General features: G+C 37.3%; 1 protein-coding gene across 4 annotated transcripts; it reads right to left on the bottom strand.

The window, feature by feature from the left end:
• Positions 1 to 1,623: 1,623 nt before the first annotated feature.
• kiz (kizuna centrosomal protein) lies at positions 1,624 to 26,461 on the bottom strand. Of its 4 annotated transcripts, none has more exons than XM_060879784.1 (15): positions 26,273 to 26,461; positions 25,505 to 25,567; positions 24,356 to 24,518; positions 22,590 to 22,670; positions 20,092 to 20,623; positions 19,468 to 19,684; positions 16,316 to 16,435; positions 15,712 to 15,879; positions 15,180 to 15,330; positions 13,607 to 13,760; positions 11,928 to 11,990; positions 9,482 to 9,586; positions 8,886 to 8,940; positions 2,842 to 2,891; positions 1,624 to 1,812 (listed from the first exon to the last, which is right to left on the bottom strand). In XM_060879784.1, exons 1-15 carry the CDS (start codon positions 26,335 to 26,337, stop codon positions 1,712 to 1,714), a joined length of 2,088 nt encoding a protein of 695 aa, XP_060735767.1. In that variant the 5' UTR covers positions 26,338 to 26,461; the 3' UTR covers positions 1,624 to 1,711. The 4 variants fall into 4 exon arrangements, with proteins under 4 accessions (XP_060735767.1, XP_060735768.1, XP_060735769.1 ...); XM_060879785.1 differs by having other exon boundaries at positions 22,590 to 22,667; XM_060879786.1 differs by lacking the exon at positions 11,928 to 11,990.
• Between the last annotated feature and the right edge of the window lie 318 nt (positions 26,462 to 26,779).

Below are 26,779 nucleotides of genomic sequence, written 5' to 3'. Positions count from 1 at the left end.
TTATGAAAGAAAAATAAAGTAATCCTAGTTTTTTGGCTTTTCAAAGGCTCACAAAAATGCTGATGTGCAGCTATGATACTAAAAGAAGCTTCATTTGATCGGAACAATCCTAATTCGTCCTTGTGTCTCCTGCTATTATAGTGGTTATAGTGAATGAAGACTAAACTGCTTGGAGGAAAAGGTCCATTAAAAAGAGCTGATTGTGTTTTTAGAGATCAGCACAATGTTACTCTCGCCCAGAGCTATCTTTCAGCACACAAGTATCTGTTGACATGATCCTTAACTCAGATATTATGTGAGGGGAGCTTTTTGGCAAACTCCAAATGATGCATGCAGGTTTTGATATGTGATGCACTCAAGGGTCAAGGCTACCTACAGCCATTACTGCTAATGAGTGTGGAGTCCTACTTTAGCAGGTTCAGCATCATAAGGTCATCTAAAAACTGACTAATGGAATCCTACTGATGGACTGAATGCTGCTGCTTTTATATTATTACAGCTTTCTAAGCCTTTGCTTATGCTAATTACATTAACACAAGACCAAATTAACTTGGAGGCAGAAACGTATTACGAAGCAGGCAACATCATCCTGCTCATGCAGCTGCGAGTCACAGGTGACGAGGAATATTGGTGGTGGAGGAAACGGCCCCAGGTATCAGTATATGGCAATTTTAGTGTGTATTGTTATATTAGGTCCATTAAATTGGCTGTAGTTATTATCACTGATTAGCTGGCTGAGAAAAAACACCTATTATACCAATATGACAATGTTATGTCAGATTAACTGTTAATATTTCTACTTTATTATAAATGTATATTTCTCTATCTGAAAATTACTGGTACATAAGTTACATCAAAAATAAATAAATAAGCATAATAAAAATCCAGAAATAAGACATGACATTAAATATCACTCACAGCATATATTTATACAGTATATAAGTTACTGTATAAAAGCCTACATTAATAATCTATAATTAATGCTTAAATGTTCTCTGTTAGTCTACTTTCTAAACCTATTTTTTTCAAGGCCGGTGTTCAACACCAGAGAGAGGAGCATGAATAGATTAAGAAGTGATTCCTAAAAGTATGAGAAATATCATCTATAAACCCTTCACAAAATATAAGCTTTCATATTTAGTTCAAGGTAAAGTATGCAGTGCTGACAGGAATAGCACATTACATTAAGCCATCTGATTTTGTTCTTGTGGCAGTGCAAATATAGAGAGCATTTTTTTTCTATATTCAGATGAGTGCAGCACATTTTGTCCTTCTAAATGGGCCATAGGTACTTGAGTGAGTTCAAAGGTATTTCAGCAGTATCCAGAGAGGCCATTGTGTACCAGCTTTTCACAGGAGTTGACTCACAACATTCCACTCCAGCTCTGATGCAAAAATGTGTGGAGATGCTTGCAATGTGTTGAGATCTGAAATGCATAATATTCACCACAGAGCAAAGGAATCACTTTAAAAACCAAGTTTAATCTATTTTAACCAGGCCTAAGAGTTGTTCAGTTAAAGAGACTCAAGCAGGGTTAACACCAGCCTGGTTTGAACACTCTCCACATTCTTTGTTCACAATAAAGAGGGTCTCCCCATCCTTGTTTTCATGGACTGTTAATGTTTCTCAGTAAAAGACTTGTTTTTATTTGTTTTTTGAAGGACAGTTACAGCATAAGGTCAGGAGAAAAACCCACGAGATGAAAAAAACCTAATCGTAAAAGTCATCAAAGTCACTGTTAGTGTTGCCGGAGTGAGGACGCAAGGCCACTTCAATGTCAGAGTTGGTGTCATCTGAATCGCCCCAAAAAGCTAAGAACAAAAAAAATGAACAAAATTAATATTTAATCATTTCAGCATTTTTAATCTCAAAACACAGGAGTGATGATAAACTTCTGTTTATTAGCATCAAAAGTCCTTGTCTTTTACTATGAATAAGTATGTATGAATGAAGTATAAATATAGGAGATTAGAATCTCAGGTCTTCTCTGATTGTGGTATAGATAGAACATGAATCAGACAAGAAACAGTTAAAGTAACTAGTATGCATTAATAAAAATAACGCTTGAGTCTAATTCTCTATTCTATTATATATACACACTTATTGACCGTACACTCTATGTATACTGCTGCTTCAGAACAACTACTATATAATATAGATTATTTTCAAGGTTTGAATGAGTAAGGAATAAAACTCAACAAAACATACTGTTATTAAAAAAAAAAGCAATCAGCAGCAGATGATGCAGCCCAACAGCTAGAAAACTGTATTATCTTCCAATAATAGCACATCCTGAACTGTTCTCTATTGTCACAACAATTTACCAGGACTACATTAAAAAAATCCATTTTTAAAATTCCATAAGATACATTTAATATTGTTATAGCAGCTATAAATAACACTTCACTGACGAGTCTCTCTCCATTTTCTCCTTTGTTACTGTGTGATGAAGAATCTCAAAACTCACACGATGAAAAACATGCCCACAGACACAAAACACTGATGAATACATCCATAAATGTTATACAACTATCTCCATATCAATGATTTAATGCCTTTTTTTATTATAAGGTTTGCCAGTGAAATCCCAGTACATACATAGTTACTATTAAAACAATAAGGTGTTAATAAAAGTGCATTAATATATTTGCTGTTCCAGACAATGAACCTACACATATTTCTGAATTCAACAACAGTGTGGTATAATAACACTTTAACAAGAAGAAATACCTTTAAATGCTCATCTTAAAGAGCAATTTGAGATTTGCTGCAGTAAACACATTGATGCAATGTAATTTTGTCTTTCAGTTGTCCTGGTAACTGCTACATTTTGGTCTTACCTTTCGACTGAACAGCAGAGAAAGCCTGGGTTTTCTTCTTTGAATCATTACTGTAAAGGAAGAAAAGGAAGTTGATTAAAAGAGTAAGGCTAGAAAACTGGCTTATTTTCCAAAAGAATTCTCCAAAAAGGTCCTAGGTCCTATTTTAATTATGTCAAAGCAAATGTAACAATCCTGAGCATAAAATCCTACATTGTTTTTTATCATGCTCTTAACTAAAAATCACAACACAAATCTTTAACCTGTTGTCAGTCACACAGCATAGTAATCAAGAGTAATGTGTGTGTATTATATACCTACATACATACATACATACATACATACATACACACACACACACACACACACACACACACACAGTGACACTACCCTAAGAAATGTGCAAGATTTGCACAAGGACAAAACAGTGAACAGTCATAACCTACTTGAATAGTCCCATTATCATTTAAAATCCAGTTAATTAAAACCACTATATACACTGCAAATCCAGGATGTAGTGGGACAGGTGTTAGACGGCATGTGCAAAATATTATTGCTATTTGTCACCAATCCTCATCCCGTGTTTAAAAGAAAACGTCCTGTAATGTTTTTTTAAAACAGACTGCAAGAAATAAGAAGACAAATCTGACAAAAGCAGACATTTCTTAAAGATTCACCTTGCCACTGTTAGCAGGTGCTAACTAGCCATTTTCTAAAGAAAAGAAGAATAACAAAGGCCCTGAAAAGAAAAGTGTGTGCGTGTGTGTGTGTGGATGGTTTGTCTAGTTTGTCTGCTGCAAACTAAAGAATATAAATAATATATATTTTTGAAAACCTGACCAAATCCAGAAAGCTGCCATTTCCCTGGTAAGACTGTTTGCAAAACGAGCCGAGCGGCCAAATAAACTTCCTTGACTCCTTTTCTAATTGTGCTGAAGGACCCAGTCAAGGCCCTCTTTATTCATAAGTGTTCTGAGCAGAGGGTTGCTGGGTTCCCATAGCATCAGTGATATCTCTATGTAAATGAGTGACCCCTGGCAAGCCTTTGATCTGTAGCAATGCATATGCAAGAGCCCAAGCTACTTTTCATACAGGCTAGCTCTTCAATTTCCATCAGCACAGGGTCTATTCAAGTCCTAACAATGTTGTCTTCGGCTTCATCTTGATCAGTGTCCTCAGCGTTATCATATACCCATATTGTTTATTCTGTTCCCTTCTCTTTTTGCCTCATAACATTAAAAAATTGAAAAGAAAGAAAGAAAGACAGAAATTAAAATTCACACATTTTATGAAATAAACCGACATTAAATCAACAAGACACAAAATACGTACCGTAATACTTCTTTTTCTACTCACTGAGGCTAATGCATTTCGCAAATGACACACAACACAGAAATGTTAGAAATGTTCTGCAAGGTGAAGTGATTATGAACTAGTTGAGATGGCTGACTAGCGTAACCATGAAGATATCCTGCTTTTACAATTTACTAATCTCAAGAGAAGCAAACCAAAAAAGAGAAAAAGCAGTTTTTTATGCAGATGCTTAATGTAGCCTTGATGAGCACAATGGTATATTGAATATTCTCATTAATCATGTAATCACATAACGGCACTGCATTAGAGTGTTACACAGAATTTAGAAAACAAAAATTGTGAAAAATTTGTCTCTTATGGCCATGAATACAACTGCTGTGTGTTTGATACATGAAGTATATTGCATGACTATATAGAATAGAAATTATATTTTTTCACTTTTTCCCTAGTTATGACAAAGGCCAGACACTAACAAAACAAGGAAGTGTATTGCAAAATACGTAGCAGCTGTTCTTTTTAACTTTTATCAAATCAACATTACTTTTGTCTTGTCTATAACTAAAACAAGCACAATAATAAATACACGGTTCAATGTGTAAAATTGGGCTATTCTTCTATATGACTTGCATGCCATGGGAACGCTCCATCAAATGCTCCTCTTCAGACAGGGATGGGTCTGATTTCAAGACATGATTACCATAGAGAGCTGTGGATGCCACTGACCCCTGCAATCTAATATTCCATTTCCATAAACATTTATGCCAGTTCATCTTGTGCTGAGGTTCACTTAATTGAGGCAACGAATCTGAATATGTAAGACTGGACCGGCAACTGTTTAGCTGTGTCTCATACAGGGAGGTGAATGTAATGTGTAAAATGATGCAAATTACCACTTTGACAGAAACCTCTGTTTTACCTCCGCTGCATTTTTTTTTCTCTGTCCTCTCTGTTGCACATTGTTTTGGGCATTAGGACATATTTGCAATGTTGGATGCAGAGTGCCCCAGTTCATTTCCATGCAAGCATTTGATACATTAATATATGGGACATAATATACGTGTGGGTTGCTGTTATGAATTTGAACCGAGAATAAAAAGGCAGACGATTCAACTGGCTGTATTCACTGTGCTGCAGGTAAACAGACTGCTACTGTTCCATGCTTGGCATCTGGGCAGTCATTTTCATAATAACAGTGATCTCACATCATTATAGTTGTGTGATTAAACATAATAAAAGGGTCTGGCAGACAAGACTGTTTCTCTGCTCTGAAATTGTTTTTGAAAGGAAACAAACATCCGGTCAAAGTCCCTGAACTACTGCGTTTATTATCTTCCATCTTTCACGTCACTTAACAATATCTCTCCTAAGAGATTAAGCAAAATGTATCATGGAGGACAGACAGGTAGAAAAAGGGAATGAGGATGGGAGAAACAAATCAAATTAAATGAACTTCTTGAATTTCTAAAGTAGTATATATGTCAAGAATCATTTCAAACTGACAGCTATAATTTACTGTAATTAGTCCCATGTGCACGGTGGCTTAGTGGTTAGCACGTTCGCCTCACACCTCCAGGGTCCGTAGTGTGATTGTGTGAGAGAATGAGAGTGTGTGTGTGTGTGTGCCCTGTGATGGGTTGGCACTCCGTCCAGGGTGTATCCTGCCTTGATGCCCGATGACGCCCGAGATAGGCACAGGCTCCCCGTGACCCGAGGTAGTTTGGATAAGCGGTAGAAGATGAGTGAGTGAGAGTGAGTGAGTAGTCCCATGTGGGTAAGGAAAATTCCACTTATTTACCTGTTGTTAAAAAAAAAGTGCCACCCACACAAAAAATGCTAATAGCACATGCACTCTGAAACAATGTTTTTGTAAGGGTGCAAAAATGAGGCAGTGCCGCCATTCTCACCTCCTCCTACACTCCTGGCAGCAGTGACCTGCAGCACGGCTGATTTAGGATTGATTAGACCTCTGCACTGCACTGCGGCCGAGGAGGCGGGTGGGAGAATGGGGAGTGACACAATGAGGTAATGATTCAGTGAAGAGCAGCACGAGCGACCTCTACAGACTACTGTCTGGAAATGACACGTTTATTCTGTAAGCCTAAATAGGACTGCTCTCTATTGGCTGAGCACAAGAACTGCAGGACCAGGTTATTTTGTTTCAGTGGTAGCTGGGGCAGTGGAGTTGCAAGAGCTTTATCTGTTCATTTAACTACTGAATCACCGCAGCTTAGAAATCCTGAATAAGGCAGCAAAATATGAAGTTTTGCCTGTGATTAAAGGCAAAAAAGGAGATGGTGGGAGGAGCAAACATGAACAATATAATATATAAAAAACACAATCAGTGTGAAAGGACACAATGACATAAGTAAACATACTTTTAAAACAATAAATAATGTGATGGCACCGATTTGACTTTTATTTTGACTGGCTTGATTTGGGTCACAAAAAGCAGAGCGACACCCAGTGGTTGCTAGAGATAAATGCTCCAACAGTTCACACACACACACCCCCACCCCTACACCATCGAGCCTAGCTGCCAGGCCAAGCGGACCAGTGTGAGAGTTAGTGTACGCAGGAATTACCCCCTGCTTCGATGCCAATAGACACTTATTATCAATTATCAAGCAAGTGGATGTGTCTCATGCTGTTTGCACTACAAATTAACATCTAAAAAACTTCAAGATATAACCTCACACTACAATATATGCCTATAGTAAAAAAAATAATAAAACCATCATCATAATATCAGCAGAGGAGGAAGCTAAACCAAAATGGAGCAAGTGGTGGTCTTTACTTGAAGTGTGGCTTCTTTACTCTCGTCCGTCATGAGTTTCATCCCTACTGGAGCACAAAGAATTGCCAATTTACACACCACAATGCCAGCACAAGGTTTAGTATGGCTCATCTTTAATAAACTTAAGCTGATCTGTTTGCTTTCCATGTCATTATTATTAATACAGCTCTGTGCAAGTGTATAAAATTATCTTACAGCAAGGGGGGGGGGAGAGAGAGAGAGAGAGAGAGAGAGAGAGAGAGAGAGAGAGAGAGAGAGACCCAATTCTCTCCAGTGCCATAATAGTGAAATGAGCAGATATAAATGTGTTAAGAGTATCTCTTGCATCTTGTATGGACTCATGCATTTAATCTGGAAAGCTTATTAAGGGTGAGTCATTGCTATGCAAAGAAGCGCTCAACGCTTTTCTCTGCTCCTTTCAGCCGAGTGCAGTGTTTGGCCAATAGGCCTGGCCCCCCACCTCCCATTGGGCATTCATAACATGCAACATTTGCACAATGTATCTCTCAAAGGCTACTGAATAGGGGGCCTTAATACTCATGTAAACAACTGCAAACCAATTACTTAATGAATCGGCCCCACACATAATGAGGAGCAGCACAAAGGCCTATAAATGCATTTTTTGCACCAAAGCCCTGCTTTAAACTCCAATCCCTCAGCTGTAGCGTCGGCTTAACTGCCACATCGTAATTATGGCTAAGACAACAGAGAGGCAGGCATCTTTTTTTTTAACTTTGGGCCCAGCCAGCATATCTTTTGATGTTGCTCATCATCTCAGTAACAAAATAACAGCAATAAGTGTGTGTGTATGCGTGATAGACAGAAAGAGAGAGAGAGAGAGAGAGAGAGACAGAGAGAGAGAGAGAGAGAGAGAGATGAGCACATGTTTTGTAGTGTTCAAGTGTAGGGCACTTGTGGAAGCAATAAAGCGCAAGAAATTGCTATGGTAAGAGGCATTCTTAAATAGGAAAAAAAAAATGAAAGCGTTCCCTGGAAAACTACATAACACTGAAAATAAAGTGCAACTTCATATTGTGCTGATTTACAACCAGACCAAGCAAAGAAAAACAGTGTGACCTCATCACTGAAACAGCCGTCCTGAGGTCTCTCTCTGTGTGGTATGACCAACAGATTCTGAGGTGTGTGCTAAAACTTAGAGCTGCAGTGGGGGGGCAAACGGGATATGTGGGGTGGGGAGGGGGATGGGATATAATCTGAAAGCACCTCGCCCTGGAGATGGCTCATGTTTATTAATGCAGCCATTCATTGGGCAGGCCATGGCATCCATCAGAGAGCTCTGATCGAGTGTGGCCATTATGCCCTTCCCTTGGCTAATAGTGTATGCTATCCTGGGGAGGGAGAAAGGGAGAAAGAGAGAGAGAGAGAGAGAGAGAGAGAGAGAGAGAGAGAGAGAGAGAGAGAGAGAGAGAGAGAGAGAGAGAGAGAGAGAGAGAGAGAGAGAGAGAGAGAGAGAGAGAGAGAGAGAGAGCATCATAACCATGATCTCCAAATTGTCATCAATGAGTGGACCAGGGCAAAAACAAACAGAAAAAGTACATGGGGAGATCCTGAGACAACAGACTCCTGCCCTTGTGTCAGCACGGCGCTCAGTAATCACATGAAATCAAAGACGATTACTCCTCATAATGTTTGCCCACCCATTACCTGCCCTAATACATCCAGAGTGAAGAGGCACATCAGCACGGAGAGCTTGCTCCTCTGCATTTCATAGCTGATTGTACGTAGATTTATTGATGTGCAGTTTAAAATATTCTACACTCAAGCTTTTCTGTGATTTAAAGCTCTGTTTTAAAAAGCCAATGAAATATTCTACTTCCTGTGCGAGGATGCACGGTATAAAAAAGTATTCAGTTTGTCTGATGAAAATTCATCATAGCTGCTCTACAAAACCACATAGGATATCATGTAAATGATCATCACCCATACAGTTCCTTACCGCAGGTCTTGAATAAGCCTCTTGCTACTCCCTGTTTTTTCATTATCTGATAAACCTTGAAATGTAAAAGAAAATCATGTACATTATTACATTACTTGTTAGTCATAGCATAAAACACTTGAGGCAATATGACAAAAATATCATACAATTGATATTGCATGTCTGTTGTTTAGTAAATATATATATATATATATATATATATATATATATATATATATATATATATATATAACTCCTAGGGAAAAAATTCTAATTAGTTTGTAATTAATTATAAAAACATCACAATATCTTAGACAAAACCATTACATTAGAATAAAAATATAATACTATCATATTGCACAGCCATACTTAATATGCTATCATACCTCAAGTAAAGAATATAAATATTCTTAGCAGTGTTTCGAACATATCTGAAATACACCTTTAGGGTTGTATGGACGACCTGATAACTGGTTTTAATAGTTTAATAGTTTTAAGTGTTTGACTGTTTGGTTGAGCAGCTGGGGAACCCAAGAATCAGAAAGGTGTTGGAATCACCGGATTTGTGTAAATAATCTCTAAGGTCTATCAAAAGAGCACACAGTTAGATCAGTTACCGGATGGGTCCAAGTCAGAGCCATCTTTCTCCTCCTTCTTCTGTGCATTCTGCCACTGGTTCTCTTGTGTAACTGACTGTTTAAGCAGCTGATATGCTTTTGTCTCTACAAAAAAAAAGATAAAAAACACACAAAACAGGCTGATCAAATATTTGCCCAAGACCTGGGTTTTAGATTTTGCAGAGCATCCGTGTTTGATAAACCAACAGGAACATTTGAGATCTTTGATGAGGAAAAAGTGGAGGTGGAAGGACAGAAGACAAACACTAAACTACTGATTTATTTCAGACACGCAGGCAGCCAGCTGTCGCCATGCAACAACAAGCACACCATCCTTTTGTGTCATCACTTATCTGGCAGACCTTAATTCAGTCAAATCGTGCTTCAGCCTCTATAACCTTTGAATGAAATAATGATAGTGGTAGAACAGCTTTACCTTGGTATTTTTTAATTAGAATTTACATTAAGGGAATTACATAATGCACCCATTTGCTCTGTCACTGATGTTGAGTTAAATTTCTGAAAGTTTGTGTTTTACTGTTTTTACTTTTCAAACAAAGCACCTGATCACTATTTTTTTTGACTACTGACAATTTTGGAAAGTTAGCTCACTGTGTCATCCGGATTAAATATATTACTTTCCACTCACCAGTGCTACTTTATGACGATATTTATTTACTCTCTTTTATGATGCATAATAAGGACAGCACAACTTCAGATGGCATGCATCTGTGCCATGTATGTGCATGTAGCTTTTCATCATTGTTATCCAGTTTGCTATCAACTCTAAAAAATACCTGATAGGTGGCTTGGCTAATCTAAATTGTACCTAGAGGTCAAGGGTTATGTGAGCTTTTATCTTGAAACATATGGCTTTCTACTTCACATGAATATAATTATTAATAACTAGATTATTTTTTAGTTTGTCATGAAAAACGTTGATGCTGGCGTGACGAAACAAGTAGTATCATCCGATGCATTTTGGTAGCAAGTGGACAGATAGGGTGCCAATATTTTTGTGGTGTGTGGCTATTTTTGTGCTGTGATGTCACCAGAATACACATAACCCAGTTGTCTTCATTGTGCCAAGTGTTTGGACAAGCCACATTTGTTTATTGCATGGATGGATAGATAATTAGATAGACAGACAGACAGAAGCATGGATAGGATGCATGGATAGACAGACAGGCAGGCAGGCAGGCAGATGTAAAGTGAGTGGATAGATGGAAAGCCAGTACTATCATCGGATAGTTTTCCGATCGCTTAGAAAAGTTACAAGCTTCAGATCAGGAAAAACTTGGCCAGGTTTGGTGCATTTAGTTCTAGTAGGAGTGGCATTTAAAAAAAATGTCTAAGAAGAATAAGAATAAGTTTATAACAAAAACAGAAAGTTATAATGTCATAATAATAATGGAAGAAAAAGAGGCCTGATAATGATGATAACAGAATGACAATTACAATGGTCTGAATTCCAGCCAAAGAAAAAGAATCAACACTGTGATGGCCTTTCATTTAGAAGCTATTTCTGATTTCCACCCAGTGACCAATAAATGGTCATGGAAGGAGAAGGAATGTTACAAGCACTTTAATCTTTAATCAAATCTATGACATACGAAAGAACACAATAGTGTGTAATGCCTCATTACCTCACTGATAATACTACAACTACTTTTGTTGACATGCAACTGCCAACAGATAACAGTGACTTTCCCCCTTATTCTATTAAGTAAGAAAGATGAAAGGGTAAATCTAAAGTTGGCTTTTATGTGTGCTCCAAAAACATTGCATACATATAGAAATAAACACACATTATAAAAAGGATTTATGTAGATGATTTGGGTATTTACTGTGAAGACTGCAAAAGCAAGACCCCAGTGTCTGCCTGTAAATATCTCCGACATGGGCAGGGATAACAGAGGTGTTTTTTGTGCTGCTGTGCCTTTGATTAGTGGCAGTAAGATGCTGGACTTCTTTCTTTTGGGAAGCCAGCAGATGAAAGGCACAGTATGAAATCAGATAGCCAAGTGGAATAATGGACAGTTTTACATTTCTGAGCCTGGTGCTGGGGGCTTGCTACTCTGAACTCTTTAAGACATGCCTTCACATCCAATCTTTTCAAGTCTGCCTCTAGCTGTAGAAGATAATGAGAACCAGTGCCAGATCTTGTATGGCACCCCCCAACCAGCCAGAGGACAATTAAATAGCTGCATTATGCTGCCTGAGAATCTCAGTTTCATGTGTACCAATGACAGAAGAAGCAGGAGATGAGCTTGTTTTCTCTTGTGGTAATTAGAGGACCTGTTCTGCTCTTCACCTGGAACTTGCACCTCGATCATTTTTCCAACTATCTATTTTGGGGAGGCTGGGGTAGGGGGAGCCCCCCATTATTCACTGACTAAGAGTTCTTTCACTTCCAATTGTGCGAGTTTTTTCACTGACTTTTTACCTCTAATAGGAACACTTTCCACAGGGCTTTGGTTGGCGCTGTCCTCTTCATCACTTTGTTCTCCTGGAAAAACAAAATGAAAGAAAGAAAAGCATGGTGAGAGGGCAAGAGCAGAAAAGAGAGAGGAAACTGGAAAGAAAGAGGCAAAGAACGAGGTTTGTTGTGCAGTCTTTGTGTATTTGAGCAGCTGTACTGATGGGGACAGGGACTAGGATGGATTTAAATGGGGAATTGAAGGTCCACTATGCACTATTGGGGTAAAGAAATGAATTCTCACAGTGTTTTCTCATGAGGACCACAAAGCCATAGCACTCTGCTCTTCTTCCAATCTTCTAGCAGAATGGAGTCACTAGATTGAGACTTTGGATCATAAAGAATTACAGATCAATGGTTACAAGCATCACCTTGTCTGCCTCTGAAATACCTGCAGAGTCCCTCTATGACCAGTGTGGGCAAAAGCAGCTCAATTTCAGTATTATGTAGGGTTGAGTTTTAACTTGAGCAGGACAAAGCTGATCAGCATTTATAGTCCAGAATTTAAAGAAAATAAATAAATAAAATAAAAAAAATTTATATATATATATATATATATATATATATATATATATATATATATATATATATATATATATATATATATATATATACACACACACACACTCTCTCTCTCTCTCTCTCTCTCTATATATATATATATATATATATATATATAGTAATTGTGTGTGTACATGTAAAATACACACATTTACATTAGTACATTTACTCTGTACTATACAATGCACACAATTTCAATCAATTTATATTAACGTACCCATTATTTATTTTCCATATAGCCTTTAAAACAGCACTTCAGCACTTCAGAGCCACCTACTGGTATTCTGTAGTTTGTTTTTTGGCAGTTTGTTGACTGTTATTGGCTGTAGTTCCTTCACAATTTCACAGGACAAAAAAAAAAAACTCATCTTTACAAAGTACATTTTAATACTTAAGATGAAACCTTGTCATTTTTGCTTGTTTCGAACGTCTATAACAAAGCTAATTTATCAAAGTGACAGTAGCACAACAATGCAAGACATGTAACGTGTTAATATGTAATTTACTTTAAGACTGTTCCTATTTTTTTGGATTACCTAAAAATTGGGTGGTATGCCACTAGAGGAGCTATGTGTAAAATGTCTACATGAAAATAACAGGAAAGGAAAGCTGAAATTCTGATTATCGTCTCATCTTCATCTTAAACCCAAATATCGTCCTGACTAACGAAACTAAAATGAAGAGGCCTTGCTATTTTGAATCATTTTGGAGAGGATTGTACACAGCACTTCACAGCAAAACAATGGCAATCGTGTTTTATAGGCCAGAAAAATTTGGATTTTTGCTCCGTTCTAAAGCAAACACTACCAGTCTTTCAGAACCACTAGTAAGATTCCAAAAAGAGAATATTAAATATATTCTCTCCTGTTATTTTTAAAATAACAAATGTTTACTAATTGTCACATTCTAGCCTTCACCAATAATGTTCAAATTCCATTTGCAACAGACTGGTTTTTGTTAAAAATCAGTATTCAACCTTTTTTCAAGCATAACTACATTTCCTTTATTACCTTGTGGAGGAGAAAATGGAAGTGTATGACTAGCAAAAGTGTGAGTAGCTGTGGGCGTGCACTGACCGCACGTACCAGTGGAGCTGATGGATTTCTTGGAGGGTCTGGCCAGTTTGATCTCTGTGCTGTCATTTAAAAGCGAGGGTAAGCTGCAGGATGAGTCCTCACTCTCTGCTGAGTGATGAGTCTCAGCCGCATGGGTCAAAAGCCTCTTCAGCAGCACTTCGGCCTGTATCCCAACCACACACACAAACACACACACATACATGCACTGAGATACACCTGTAACACCACAGCACTGAATAATATACTGTTTTACTCAATTCAGCAATCCATACAGAGACATCTAGAGTGACATAAATTATACGCAAACGCGCAATTGTCTCCAACTGGGTAACTGATAACACATTCAAAAAATTGTTATGTTATCAGCTGAGGATATCCTGCCTGCCTAATCTCACTATGACATCGCTTCACAGGAAATGCAGAGAACAAGTTACAAGAAAGCAGAAGCATGACAGCTGATGATAACTTTGAATACATCTCCAAAAGATTCGCTCTTATCTAATAAAATCGTCTTTCTCTTTATTCTTCGGTTCCCAAATCTCAAATCGAGTGTGTGCTCTTCATAACATTTAATGAGTATTAATCTAAATACTTAAGCACTTCAAATATTTTATTTAATTCTATCACTAGGTCCAATCTGTAGATAAGTAACCCAGATTACCAGAACAGACTCGGGCACATGCACCTGGGTTTATTTTACAGTCCCAAAGCTTATTAGACTATATTAGCTATTTGCGGCATGCTGAAAAAGATTTTGATTTATTTTTTTTTTTTTATTGATTCATTTTAAATTTTAAGTTTTAGTCTTGCAACCTGATTTACATGTAAAACAAGTTCTCAAATTCCTGTTCTCTCAGAGCAAAAAAGGCAGTGAGAGGGAAAAGCACTTATATTGCTGCTACTCTTGGCCATGAGGATGGGAGAGCTGTTGGATCACACTCTTGAGAGCTCTAGTCTATCCCTTCCTTGTGTTTGCACATTCTCTTCACAGTCGCTGCAGCATGTACTCTAAGAATTCTCCTTAACAAACGGATGCAAAAGTATCACCTCATACAATTCATACATATGAAAAATAAGGTGAAATATTGTAAGCTAAGGCTGCATGTTTCTGGGGTTTCATTTTTTACACTTGCAGTTATTACTAATATTACGGACTAATTGTGAATAATACTATGGCCACATCATGGTCTTTATAGCAAAATCTACAGAAACATCCTATATAAGTTTATTTATAAATATTCTATATTTCATATGTACTAATAATAATAAATGGAGTAACTAATAATAAAGTTTTTTTATGTTTTTTTTTTTTTATGTTTTTTCATGTTTTCCATGAAACACTTTAGAGAAAGCAATTATGTATAGATGCATATTTTTTTTTATATTAATTGCTATTACAGATAAGACATAATACATCTAACATTATTATTATTATTATTATTATTACTACTAATATGCACTAAGCGACTTAGAGATGCCAGGTACACTGGTATTAAGCTATATTGTCAATAACAAAAGACAACGCCATTCAAAAAGAACACGAGTCTACACCTATTTAAGGTTGAGTGGATAGAAGCGCTACCTTGTCTGCGTAGGAGGCATTGTAGTGCACTAGGAGCGGCGTGAAGAGCTGCACAATGGTGTTGAGGGAAAGAACCTCCTGCTGCAGCAACTGAAGGGCGTGTGTGAACCAGCGCTCCCACAGAGCAACGCTATCACCAGACAGACACGACCTGAACGCACACACACGCAAACACACGTAAACACACATGAAAATAACACATGTCACATCATTATCATATATATAACTGGCAGGCATTTGACACCAAGCCATTGTTATAAAATTACAGATAATTACAAGGTAAAAATTTATCATAGAAAAGATGAACATGAAAATGCACCAAGTATATTTGAATAAAAGTAGAATGAGGCATAAGAAACAATAACAATAAAAAATACTACTTATATATGTACAAATACTCCTTTTCATGGTATTATTTAGTAAACCATATAAGTGAAATACCTGCTCATTCCATGGCTTTCTATGACAGAACAGGAAAAAAGAAAATCATACATGGTCATGCTACGGCAGTCTGCTGCAGGGTGTAAACTACCTGATGTGTGATGAATCTACTGCAGTGGACCAGTGTATGTTGACCAGGTCGCTGTGTAGCAGGCAGCCATGAGGTGTGTTCCATAATAACCAGGGCAACTGTTGCAGAACCACAGCTCCACACACACTCAGCCCCTGTCCACTTAGCTCACCACGCTGACTACACAGGCTGCAGAATACACAGTTATAATAAGCCTAAGTACACATGGGCTGAAATAAACAAACACACGCCTTTATGTGTATTGATTCGATTTTGGTTTTTTTTGTACGCGCACACATGAAACAACAATTCATTTATAATAATTAATGATTCACAACTTAAGACAAAAGAAAATCAGATCATTTTAAGATGCCCCGCACATTCCTTTGCTGATACACATCCTAATTTTCAGCCCCTAACTCAGAAGTATGAAGGGGGTTTCTATGACATTTCACTGTAAACTGAAACGCTTCGGATTTATTGATAGAATGTTTCTGGTGCCAAGTAATGGCACTTAATTTAAAATAAGGGCTCTTAGAGACAGGATAATGCAATTTCCACTAGAGGTATAAACACTACAAAGCATTGAAAAGATGAAGACTCAAGCAAATGCAGCAAATTGTACCTAATAATCTCTCTCAGCTTCTGTTCACTGACTGCCGAGCTACCGTACAGATCGATGTCTCTAGCATGGAGTCGCTCCTCAATGCTGTCCAACAGATAAAAGAATTCCTCCAGTGACATTCTGAAAGTAAGGCAAAATGTCAAATGAAACCGCAGCACATTTTATGCATGATCTAGTTGTGTCTGAGTATGAATTTCACTTCACTAAATAAAAAAACTTAAAAAAAAATTCTGTAAAATATCCAGAATTCATAACCAATAGGAGTAGACAGCTCTGATGAGCAAATACAATTACAGATAATAAAGTTGAACTGAAATGTGAAAATTTATATTTCTTCTAATATGAAAAATAACATGGGAAAAAAATTGAAAACTCAGCAATTGCTTTTTGCTCTTTATTTTATGTCAACAATTCATCATATCACTCAAAGGTGGTTGAAACGATTAATCTGATATCGGTCGATGAGGATCATTAGCTAGGCCCAAATCCTGAGCCCTTAGCACATGGAAGGCCCAAGAAGAATTTATGACAGTCTATAATTGGCTCAGAGGTCAGAGGCCACCAAACAATCCGCTACCTCTGTTTGACAGTTGCTTCCTTATAACATCCAGCATACGGCACTCATGTGAGTTATATCCATGACACTGCAGAGCACAAGCCATCTGGCTAAGCTCACTTGAGAGAGACTGCAGCAGTATGGGAGCAAAATCTGATATTACTAACTCTCCATCTCCTTTAGCATCTGACAGACCATCCATGCTTCAGTGTTTTATTTAGCAGAAATTTTCCTAAAAAAATTCCTGTACATACATACACATTTTATTATGTATGCTGTGAACATATTTTATACATTATTTACATTATATATTGATTATATTCTAGATTAGACTTCATGGCTATAAAGCCTGTATTTATTTCAGATATCTTTCTTTTTTTGAAAGAAAATGCATCTATTTTTTTGTAATAGTTAGTGAATACATTTGTATTATCTCTTAGTAAGCAAGCACTAGCAAAACAAAGAGAGAACATGCAGACTACTGTAGGCCGGAATAAGTTCGGATTCATATGTAGGGATTGCATTCACTAAGCAAGGAGATGAAAACGGGTATAGAAAGAGCCTAATACTTATCTCTTCACAAGGACATATATTCATGCTAACCCATTAGCTACATTAGTAAAATATGAAGCTGTTGCTTCCTCAGAACTAATTTTTTTTTACAAGGTGACAAAGGTGGATACAGACAAAACGATCTGAAGCTGAAAAGAGACCTCTGATGTCAAAGAAACTGGACATGTGCAAAAAGTTTGTAAAAGGCACCAATATATCAATTTGGTTCAAATATGGAGAAGTGTAAAGATGTACAAAATCATACAATACTTTGTACCTTTTTAATACACAAATATGCATAGCTTAAATATGTGCCTAAGGTTTCCATTTTTAATAACTGAAGTTTAATGACACTGGGTTTGTGATCCATTCATACACTTAGCAATATACAAAGGAAATATGAATAACAAAATTAAATATGGCTATATAAATAAAAGCGATCACTGCCATGACTCTGGAGCATGAAGCATGAAGCACAGGGCTATATCCAATCTGCTGTTAGCTATTTGTGCTGTCAGTCACACGGCTCACTGCAGCAATAGATCTGTTTTCAAGCCTGAATTCTCCACAACAAAATATGAATTTCCCAATAGCTGCAGTAATTTCTGTATTTGGTGACTGAATCAGTGAGGAAAGGCTAGGAAACAAAATGAGCATTTTGTTTCCTAGCCTTTCCTCACTGATTCAATCATTACACCCTTAATAGTCAGTGTGCTATAGTAAGACATTTTATACAAATAAATAATAATAATGATAATATATTTTGATGGAATATCACAAATATACAAAAAAAAAAAAAATCCAAGAGCAGATATCTTTAAATACACCTGCCTTGTTTGTGAAGTTATTATTATGGCACGCCAACCTAGGTCCACCGGGCATGTTATGATTATACACAGTTTATAGTTGATTTTTTTTTTCCATTTACAAAGGATAACGGTGTAGCTGTGGTGTGTTGCATTATTCTCAGTTCAGTAGAGATACACTAGTAATATGATAGGGTTTTTAAAAAAAACCTCTGCTGTGGTATCCGATACTGGCTTTGTAGTGTGTGTGTGGTGCTGGAAGAAGAGAGTCACTACTGTGCTGAGAAATATCACCACCCAAATAACATCTGGTCAGCAGTGGTACATTGTGGTACACAGTGGTACATGATGAATGTGGAAGAGGTTGCCAAATTATGCATAGCAACAGATGGGTTGCAGTGACTTCTAAACAAAGTGAACGTCTTTTTAAGTATTCCAGAATGGTTACTATCAGATAAAATTCTTTAAAAGCGGTCTATAAATGATCATAAAGCAGCTTAGTTGCTAAGACACATATAAAAACACAAATTTAAATTTGGAATCGAATACACTGTTGAACAATTCTCTACAATCACATTATTTAAACTGGTGGACGTCATCTTATGTGCTCTCTTCCTAAAGTGCTGCCCATTCCGCTGAACACTCGGAGAGTGTCAAGAAATTGTCGACTCTACTTTGAGCAACTCTCCCGAGCAGAAAATTGCTCCGTTATAGTATTATCGGGGATTATGGCAATAATGTTGGATTCGGGTCTAAGCCTTCCCTACATGATGTCCTGAAGCTGCCACTGAGTCGCAATGAGTGAAGCCCTATGAAGCATGACCCCAGTTCATCAAATTCCCACGAAAAGACATACAGAAGAGCACAGGCAGGCAGGCACACGCGCACGCGCACGCACACGCACACACTCTCGCACGCACGCACGCACGCACGCACACACACACATCTAAATTCACGCATATCTAGACTCACAGGACCGAAACTAAAAAAAGTGGTAGCAATTGTTATACTTTGCTTGGTTCTTCAAACTCTCTTGTGGACTTCTCTGTCACTAATAATAAACTTGCTATCTGCTTCAGCTGCTATTCTGTACTGTTCTAGAGCATCAAAAATGCTTGATTTATAGATAAAAGATCTTTTGCAAAAACAGATATTTGGGTAAAGATTAAAATGAGTATTCTGCATAGGCTCTGTGTAGTACAAACAAATACAAAACATGGTACAGCAATTGCAATTACCTGTGTTTTGGCTTTGGGAAAAGAGGTTCTCCAGTCTCCACTCCAATGTTAGTATTTTCTCTCGTGTGAATAGGCGTGAAACTCTTCATAGTTGTGTGCTGCTCATGGACACCATCATCGTGTGAAACTGAAACATCACTGTTGGATTTAAGTGACTGTTCAGGTGTGACCTCTGCATCAGAGCTACCAATACTGGAGCTTCTGCTTTTACGGTGATCTGAAAGCACACAAACACACTCAACATTTTAATATCTAAAAAGACATAGCAATTTGCTCAGTTGGGAGTTGCTCAACCTCCCAAAAGAATTCCCGTTTAAGTCCTATCTACTGTCTGAATTGACCTCATCTTGCAGCACCTACCAATCAGAGAAAGCCTAGGAACACTTAGACATAAACTTTTTCAATTTCTGAGCATTGTGAGGTGAATGACTGTGCTTGAAATTGAACAATGATCACCTCAGTCTCTACATGAGAATTGGAAGGCATAAAAGATATCTGTACCATGACCGAGATTCAAATTCAGGTCGTTGATGTGACACACTATGTTTGTGACATAATGCTGCACAATAACAGAACATTGCCAATCTATGTAAATTAATACTAATCTAAATCAAAGTGTCTGACCTGGAATGGGTGTATGATGATGTGGTGCTGACTCAGGCTCTGCTTGCTCTTTAGATTTCCTGCACATAGCGGAGTTTGTTGTGTGAATGGTATCTGGGGAAGCACTCTGGCTGGGATGCAGCTGTGGTGACGCACTGCTCTCTGGCCTGCTCACACTTCCGTGATGAGAGCACACTCCAGATGCCTGCAAGGTCACGTGTGTAGAAGGCAGCTGTTCTGACCCACACACCTCTACTTCTCTCATAAATGAATCACAATCAAACACCGGCTGCCTTTCAGGGAAATCACTGAAGTTTAGAATGCCATCAGATAAAGATTTGTTGCCGCTGGCTTCTGAAAATGGGGCATTCATCAAAGGGCTGCTTTGTAGCAAGGAAGATGAAGGGTGATTAGGTTTTGGCTCTATCAGTGAATGTGTGCTCATGATGCCGTCCTCCACCAGAGTGTCTTTGAGGGGTTGCCAACCCATTGAGGTGATAGCAGGTTGAGGCGATGTTCGTCTGGTGCTGAGAGGAAGAGACCTGCTTTGTTCCTGATAAATATTTGGAGAGAGTAATAAAATACTGAATTTATGTCTCAAACTGCATTTATGAACTCTTCATCTCTCATAGATGTGTGAGAGGAACTACCGATACCCCAAAATAATATTTACATCACTTTCATACACATAAATGATCATTTTGAAAGTAGTATTTTGCATAAATTGGGTACATTATGAAACACTCCATTCTTGAAATAGTAGAGCGTTAAAACAAATCTATTCTACCAATATCACTTATTGTATGTGGTATTCATCTTATTCATCTTCTGAACACTGTCAAGGAGTCATGAAGGCATGAACATACGGGGACCCTACCAACTGTAATATACTGTATGTTCTGAGGCACTGAGCAGACTCTACAATGATTTTAACATTTATAATGACAAAAAAGAAGAAGAAAATGGGGTTTGGTTCCAGACAAAGATTTAGCATTCTTTATTTCATTCTTAAAATATACTAACACAAGCCTTTGCTTTCTTTACAATCATTAAGAAACGCCTTCAGGTTCCATTGGCTCCTTTCCCAATAAACCCAAAACCAACGTGTTGCAAAGGGCCATTTTCAAGACATTCATTTTGAGTAAAGGTTAGATTTCTTCTCCAATCGTCTTTTCAGCGGAGTGTAGCGAGATCTCGGTCTTAACTTTAAATCTTCAGAAATGTTTTACTCCCACGCTCCGATTTCATGCCTGCAATAGTTCTATGGAGAAAAATCTGCCACACAAAATAACAAAACACATGGCTTCTGTGTCTTTTCTGATAAGGGTCTTAAATACCAAACAGTTAGCTGCTTAATAACATCCACTGTAAACCGCAAGGCCTGCCTGGCAGATCCAGTGGTATTAAAAAAAAAGGGAGAGTGAGAGAGGAAGGAAAAGTTAATTTCTTGGCTGAGTGATTTCATCGCTAGCTGCAGGGCAAAGTAGAAAGTGTTTTGCTAAAGTAGCAATTGATTCTTCTATCAATCTGTGGCACGCGCCTGCTCTTCCAAGGAAAGTATTAAATATGAAAATCATATCCCGTTATCATGGCTTCCCAGCTTTCAGGCTGGTAAGCTCCCCTAATGAATACTGCTGCCTCGGGGACATGCGCGCAGCCAGCAGTGCCGTGTATGCATAATGGAGTGATTCCTCCCATCTCTGCTCATTGTAATATTGCCAGGCTTGAGGGGGGGGAGGGAGGACACACAGTCACAAGTGACTGCTTGAGACAACATGCTCCAAGTCATTATGAGCCGTCTTCCACATTTCATCTGAAAACGCTTAAATCGCTTGAAGTGATGGAAAGAAGCAGCAGCAGGATTCTACATTTGTGGCCCAAGTGCAGTATGGTGGATTAGACACCTGTGCTACCACAGATATGGTGACAAAACCATAGCGTCTACATAACAAACATTTTGTTTTTGCAGGACTACAGACTGAAGAGTAGTTTAATTGGTCATAATCACAGATGGCTAATATAACGGTTTACGGCTAAGCAGTAAGCAACAAAATACTGCAGCTAAAAAAAGACAGCAGACAGTCAATGCTCTTAGCATAAAAGGCAGTCGCTACAAGCCCTTTTTTTCAAGAGCTTCATAAAAATGCGTAACATTTTGGTTTAAAGCCTACAATACTGCTTTATAAAATTTAAATAAATAAATAAATATAAAAAAAAAGAATCATTTCAGCTCCCAAGAACATCACAGTAATTGATTTGAGCACTTCCCAAATACCTTTTGATTGCGAATTAATTGCATCCTTTGAACACCAATATGCTACATAAACTGTAAAAATAAAAAGTGTCCACTGAAGAACTGCAGAGTAATGGATACGCTAGCTTCAATTATTTTTCTCCCCCACTCTCTTTTCTTTTCACTAACAAAAGGGAAATTGTGATATCTCTCGGCAAATGCAGAGATAGCTTTGTAGACTTCCACCAACTTGAAATGCCAAATAATGGTTTAGGGAAGCTCTTGCCTTTTGTGCTTCAAGTCCTCTTTTGTGTTCCCTCTTCTTCCCCTCCTCCGGAAGCCTTGTAATGCGATGTTGGCATTCCTGCTGTATAAAATTTCATTTTTTTAATGATAAATAATAATCAATAATAAATGTTGTCTTTATATACACATCCACATAATCAAGCTTTACCACTAATTTGTATAACTACAGTAGCAGCCTTTAACACCAAGACCTACAATACATGCCTTATATAACTCATACATCATAGACGAGTATAACTCAACTTCAGTGGAGCACATGTTTACTCGTCACTTCAACACATACTTAAAGCGGTTCAGTGTAAACTTGAAAAAAATGAGGAGAAAGAGGAGAATTAGCTTTATCTCTGAAAGTGTAGTCACTTGGTGTGGATATTCCCCTCTGAGTGCCCTTAACACTGCCTGCCAGGGCTCTTCATCTGTCCTGTGGTTAGTCAGAATGACTGTCTTAATCCAAATTTCAATTAAAAAGACTAATGGCACCAGTGAGGACACTGGGATTACCTCCAGCCTGCCACTTCATTTGCCTAAGACAATAGCAGCTCCACAAAAAGAAGCCGAGTACAATTTGTTAAATTTGCGCAATAACTTCCAAAATAATTACACACACAAATAACAGCACTATAGACATACAAGTGTGAAAGTGATTAAATTAAACAGACAGAAGGAGAAAGACAGGACAAATTTGTATACATCAGTGCTGTACAACTGCGGTATCCTTGTAAAAAGAATCATAGCAATTTAAACATTGCTTCAATTTAGCCAGAACCCAAGCCACGTTAACCATCTGTACTGATGTGTGCTTTTAACTGTCATATCAATAATGTTAAACAACCTTCGGAAATCCAAAGCCAATCCTTGATGATAAAAAAAAAATAAAAAAATCCACAAACCTAATCTAGACACATTAAAAAAAAGACTGTCTTTTTTTTCCAGAGAAGTGGATTTCCAGAGGTACTTTAACACCTAAATAGTGGGCAATTAATTTGGGATGGTGTAATTAAACAAATTGGCAAATTTGCTATTAAGCTGTTGAGCACTGTTCAGTTTTAAGTGATAATCAGCTATTGTTTTCTGTTACTCATTTTCCTTGAAACGATAAATGGTAGCGTTGGAGTGTTTACTATTCTTAAAGTGTACAGAGTTTATGAATTAGACAAATGCAAATGAGAACCAGACAGACACTGGATTATAGGCAGCAGGTTAATTGAGGTATAGGCAAACTGCATTGCTCTATTTGGCTTTTTATTTTATCTAGGACACATGCATCATCTATTATCATCCACTAAAACAAAACCAAATTTTAAACCAAGAAATCAAAAACATATATAATATATAATTGTTAAATATATATACACACACAATCAATTGCAAAGAGAAGATTCATTTTCATCATTGTTTTTGTTAGGGTTTATTAAGACTATGATTTTTTTTTATACTACTATCTCAACATACACTGAAAATCTAAAATTATGTAAAAATCTATATTATGTTCCATCACTTCCTTAAAAGGATCACAGAATATAGATCAGACACGCATTGTATAAACAACTGGACAAATAGAAGTTTGTTGAGGACAGGCTATCAGAAAATCATTGGGTCACACAATGACCCTTTGGTAGTGCCTGATCTTAATCAAATAAGAAATTCAACACCAAATGAGTGAAGAAAATATAAAAAAAAATATATAGCCGAATATAAGAGCTTGACGCAATCAGCATCCTGCAAAACAGCTTGCTAGAAAAATACCTTCAGTTGTTGCAGTACAGTGTCATCTAGTGAAAATTCCTTTGCTTTCAACACCAGGCTCTCAGCACTTCTCAGAAGCTCAAGGTTACGGGTCTTTGCATGCTGCTCTCTCATACACAGTTCCTTATAATAATGATGCATCTTGATGCATTTTAGCCTGGCCCTGAGAAGAACAGAAAATTAATCACGTTTAATCATCTTTACCAAAGGAGCCAATAATGCTGAAGCTGATTTTTATCTTATTTAAAAACCTGTTATATACATTTGCATTTGGTGTCAACTTGTATCAGTTAGCTTGTAAATATCTGATCATAAACAACAACAACAGGTTCTGCCAATCATTGCAGAGTCATACTGAACTGAAACAGTGCTGTAATTAATTGAGGACTAACTATAAAATTCCCGCTAATGGTTTTGGACATTTAATTGCTACTTAATGTAAAAAAATGATATTTGCTTAAAAAAAGGTCAAAAAGGTAGAATTGTGAAAAACGTCTGTATTTAGATCATGAAGGGCTGATTCACTAACCTCTTGTGTATTTCCTGCCCAAACACCACTGCAAAATGTTTGTTTGCATCCATGAATTTAGTGGAGACACAAAAACAACTAGGTCTCCAGCACTTGTGTTAAGAGCCATCATATCATAAATGAGTGACAAGAGGCTAGTTATCTAATTGTCCTAAAACAAAAGTTTCTGTGTGATGTCCAATTCATACAACATAACACATGGGTCAGCAAAAAAAAATCATATTTGAGTGTTAGAAAAGTGCATCAACATTAGTACACCACACCAAAATCCTTCACCGTTACTAGACATTGATCCCAAAACATTCCCTTATCAATTAAACAATCCTAAACAATTTTATTTTACTTGTATACTGAACAGAGGATTGTTTAAACCGGGATCATATACACATTAATTTTACGAGCTTTGAAAGAATATTCCACTAACAATTATTAATGCAGCTAATCATGGCTAAGACTATGCCTAAATTTAACTGTATAGTCATTTAGTCATTTTAGTGCATGTATATATTTAATTCATAATAAAATTAAGTTTTAATTCACTCTCCAAAAGGTCAAAACTGAGTGATAGAGTGAGAGAGAGAGCGAGAGAATGAGAATGAGAGAGAGCGAGAGAGACTCACAGTCTTTCTTCTGATCTTGAGTAGGTGAACAACTCTTCTTCCAACTCATGCCTTCTTTTTTCCCTAACAATAAACAAACAAACAAATAAATAAATAAACAATTATGCTCGTCATTTTTTGAGTGACCTTGCGTTCGGGGATTTACGTTTCTTTGCCCAGTCTCTTCACAGTTCTTGTAGTAAGAGCTATTCCAGTACATCAGTATAAACACTCATGATATTCAGATGTCTGGATCTGATCTTATGAAGCAGTAAATTAGCTCAGAGTAAGTTAAGGCAAAGCCATCACACCAAACATGTTGATACAGAAACAGCATGTAAACTGTGTCTATATCTATTTAATAAAAAAAAAAATCTCTCTAATGTGCGCCTGTGAGAAAAGACTAGCTAGAGTTTAGTGTTTTCTACCTTTTCACACTCGTTTAAACACTCGTTTATGCTTGTGTTTGGTTTAGTCTGCAAACTATCCACTTCAAACTATAGCTGTATTTTCTGTCGGAAGCTAGTTAATGTAGGCTAACAGCATAGCAAAGTCACTTCTCTAAAAGGTTATAACGTTAGAAATGTTAGCTAGGCGTTACTAAGCAACAGCCAAGAAACCGTTTAGCTGCTTTAAAACAGTTCAGTTAGCACGAGCTAGCTAGCTTCCTTCATTAAGACCGATGTAACTGGTGAATCACACACTTCACAGGCAGGTCTTGACTGTTTCGCTTGGCTATTCATAAACAGCTTAGTTAGACTGCTGAGATGATGTTATGGACCTTCTTACCTTTCGTGTATAGTCTTCTGGATAGATCCAACAGTTTCGAAGTATTCAGAACTGAAGAAAGCCATTACAGGTTTGGTGAAACCTCCGTACGCGAGCTAGCACAGTAGCGTTAGCTGCGCCTCAAAGAGCACATAAACAGTCAATCTAAGCTTGTGTTAGCAGCGGTTGCCATGTGTACTGCTACACGCATGCGCACAACAGTCCTGTGCCGTAAAAACCCATATGCGATTATATACTGGGTTTTACGGTAAGCATGAGGCAATTAGTTGAAAATAAAAAACAAAACACTGCAGTTTTTCTGTTTGCTTTCATATTTCTGAAAAACCATTTAAATTGTTTCATATTAAGCTAGCACATAGTATATGCAGTAATTTACAAAAATATAGTTGTATTTTTTGATGTTTAGCTTCTTATCACACAGAAATGTTTTACTTAGTATCAGAAAATCTTTCAGAATGTTCCTTCATATTTCTTAAATGACACAACAGACTGATGTTCTCTCATTAA

This window comes from Tachysurus vachellii, chromosome 10 (genome assembly GCF_030014155.1).
Source record: "Tachysurus vachellii isolate PV-2020 chromosome 10, HZAU_Pvac_v1, whole genome shotgun sequence".
NCBI lineage: Eukaryota > Metazoa > Chordata > Actinopteri > Siluriformes > Bagridae > Tachysurus > Tachysurus vachellii.
This window is presented reverse-complemented; position numbering and strand designations above follow the sequence as displayed.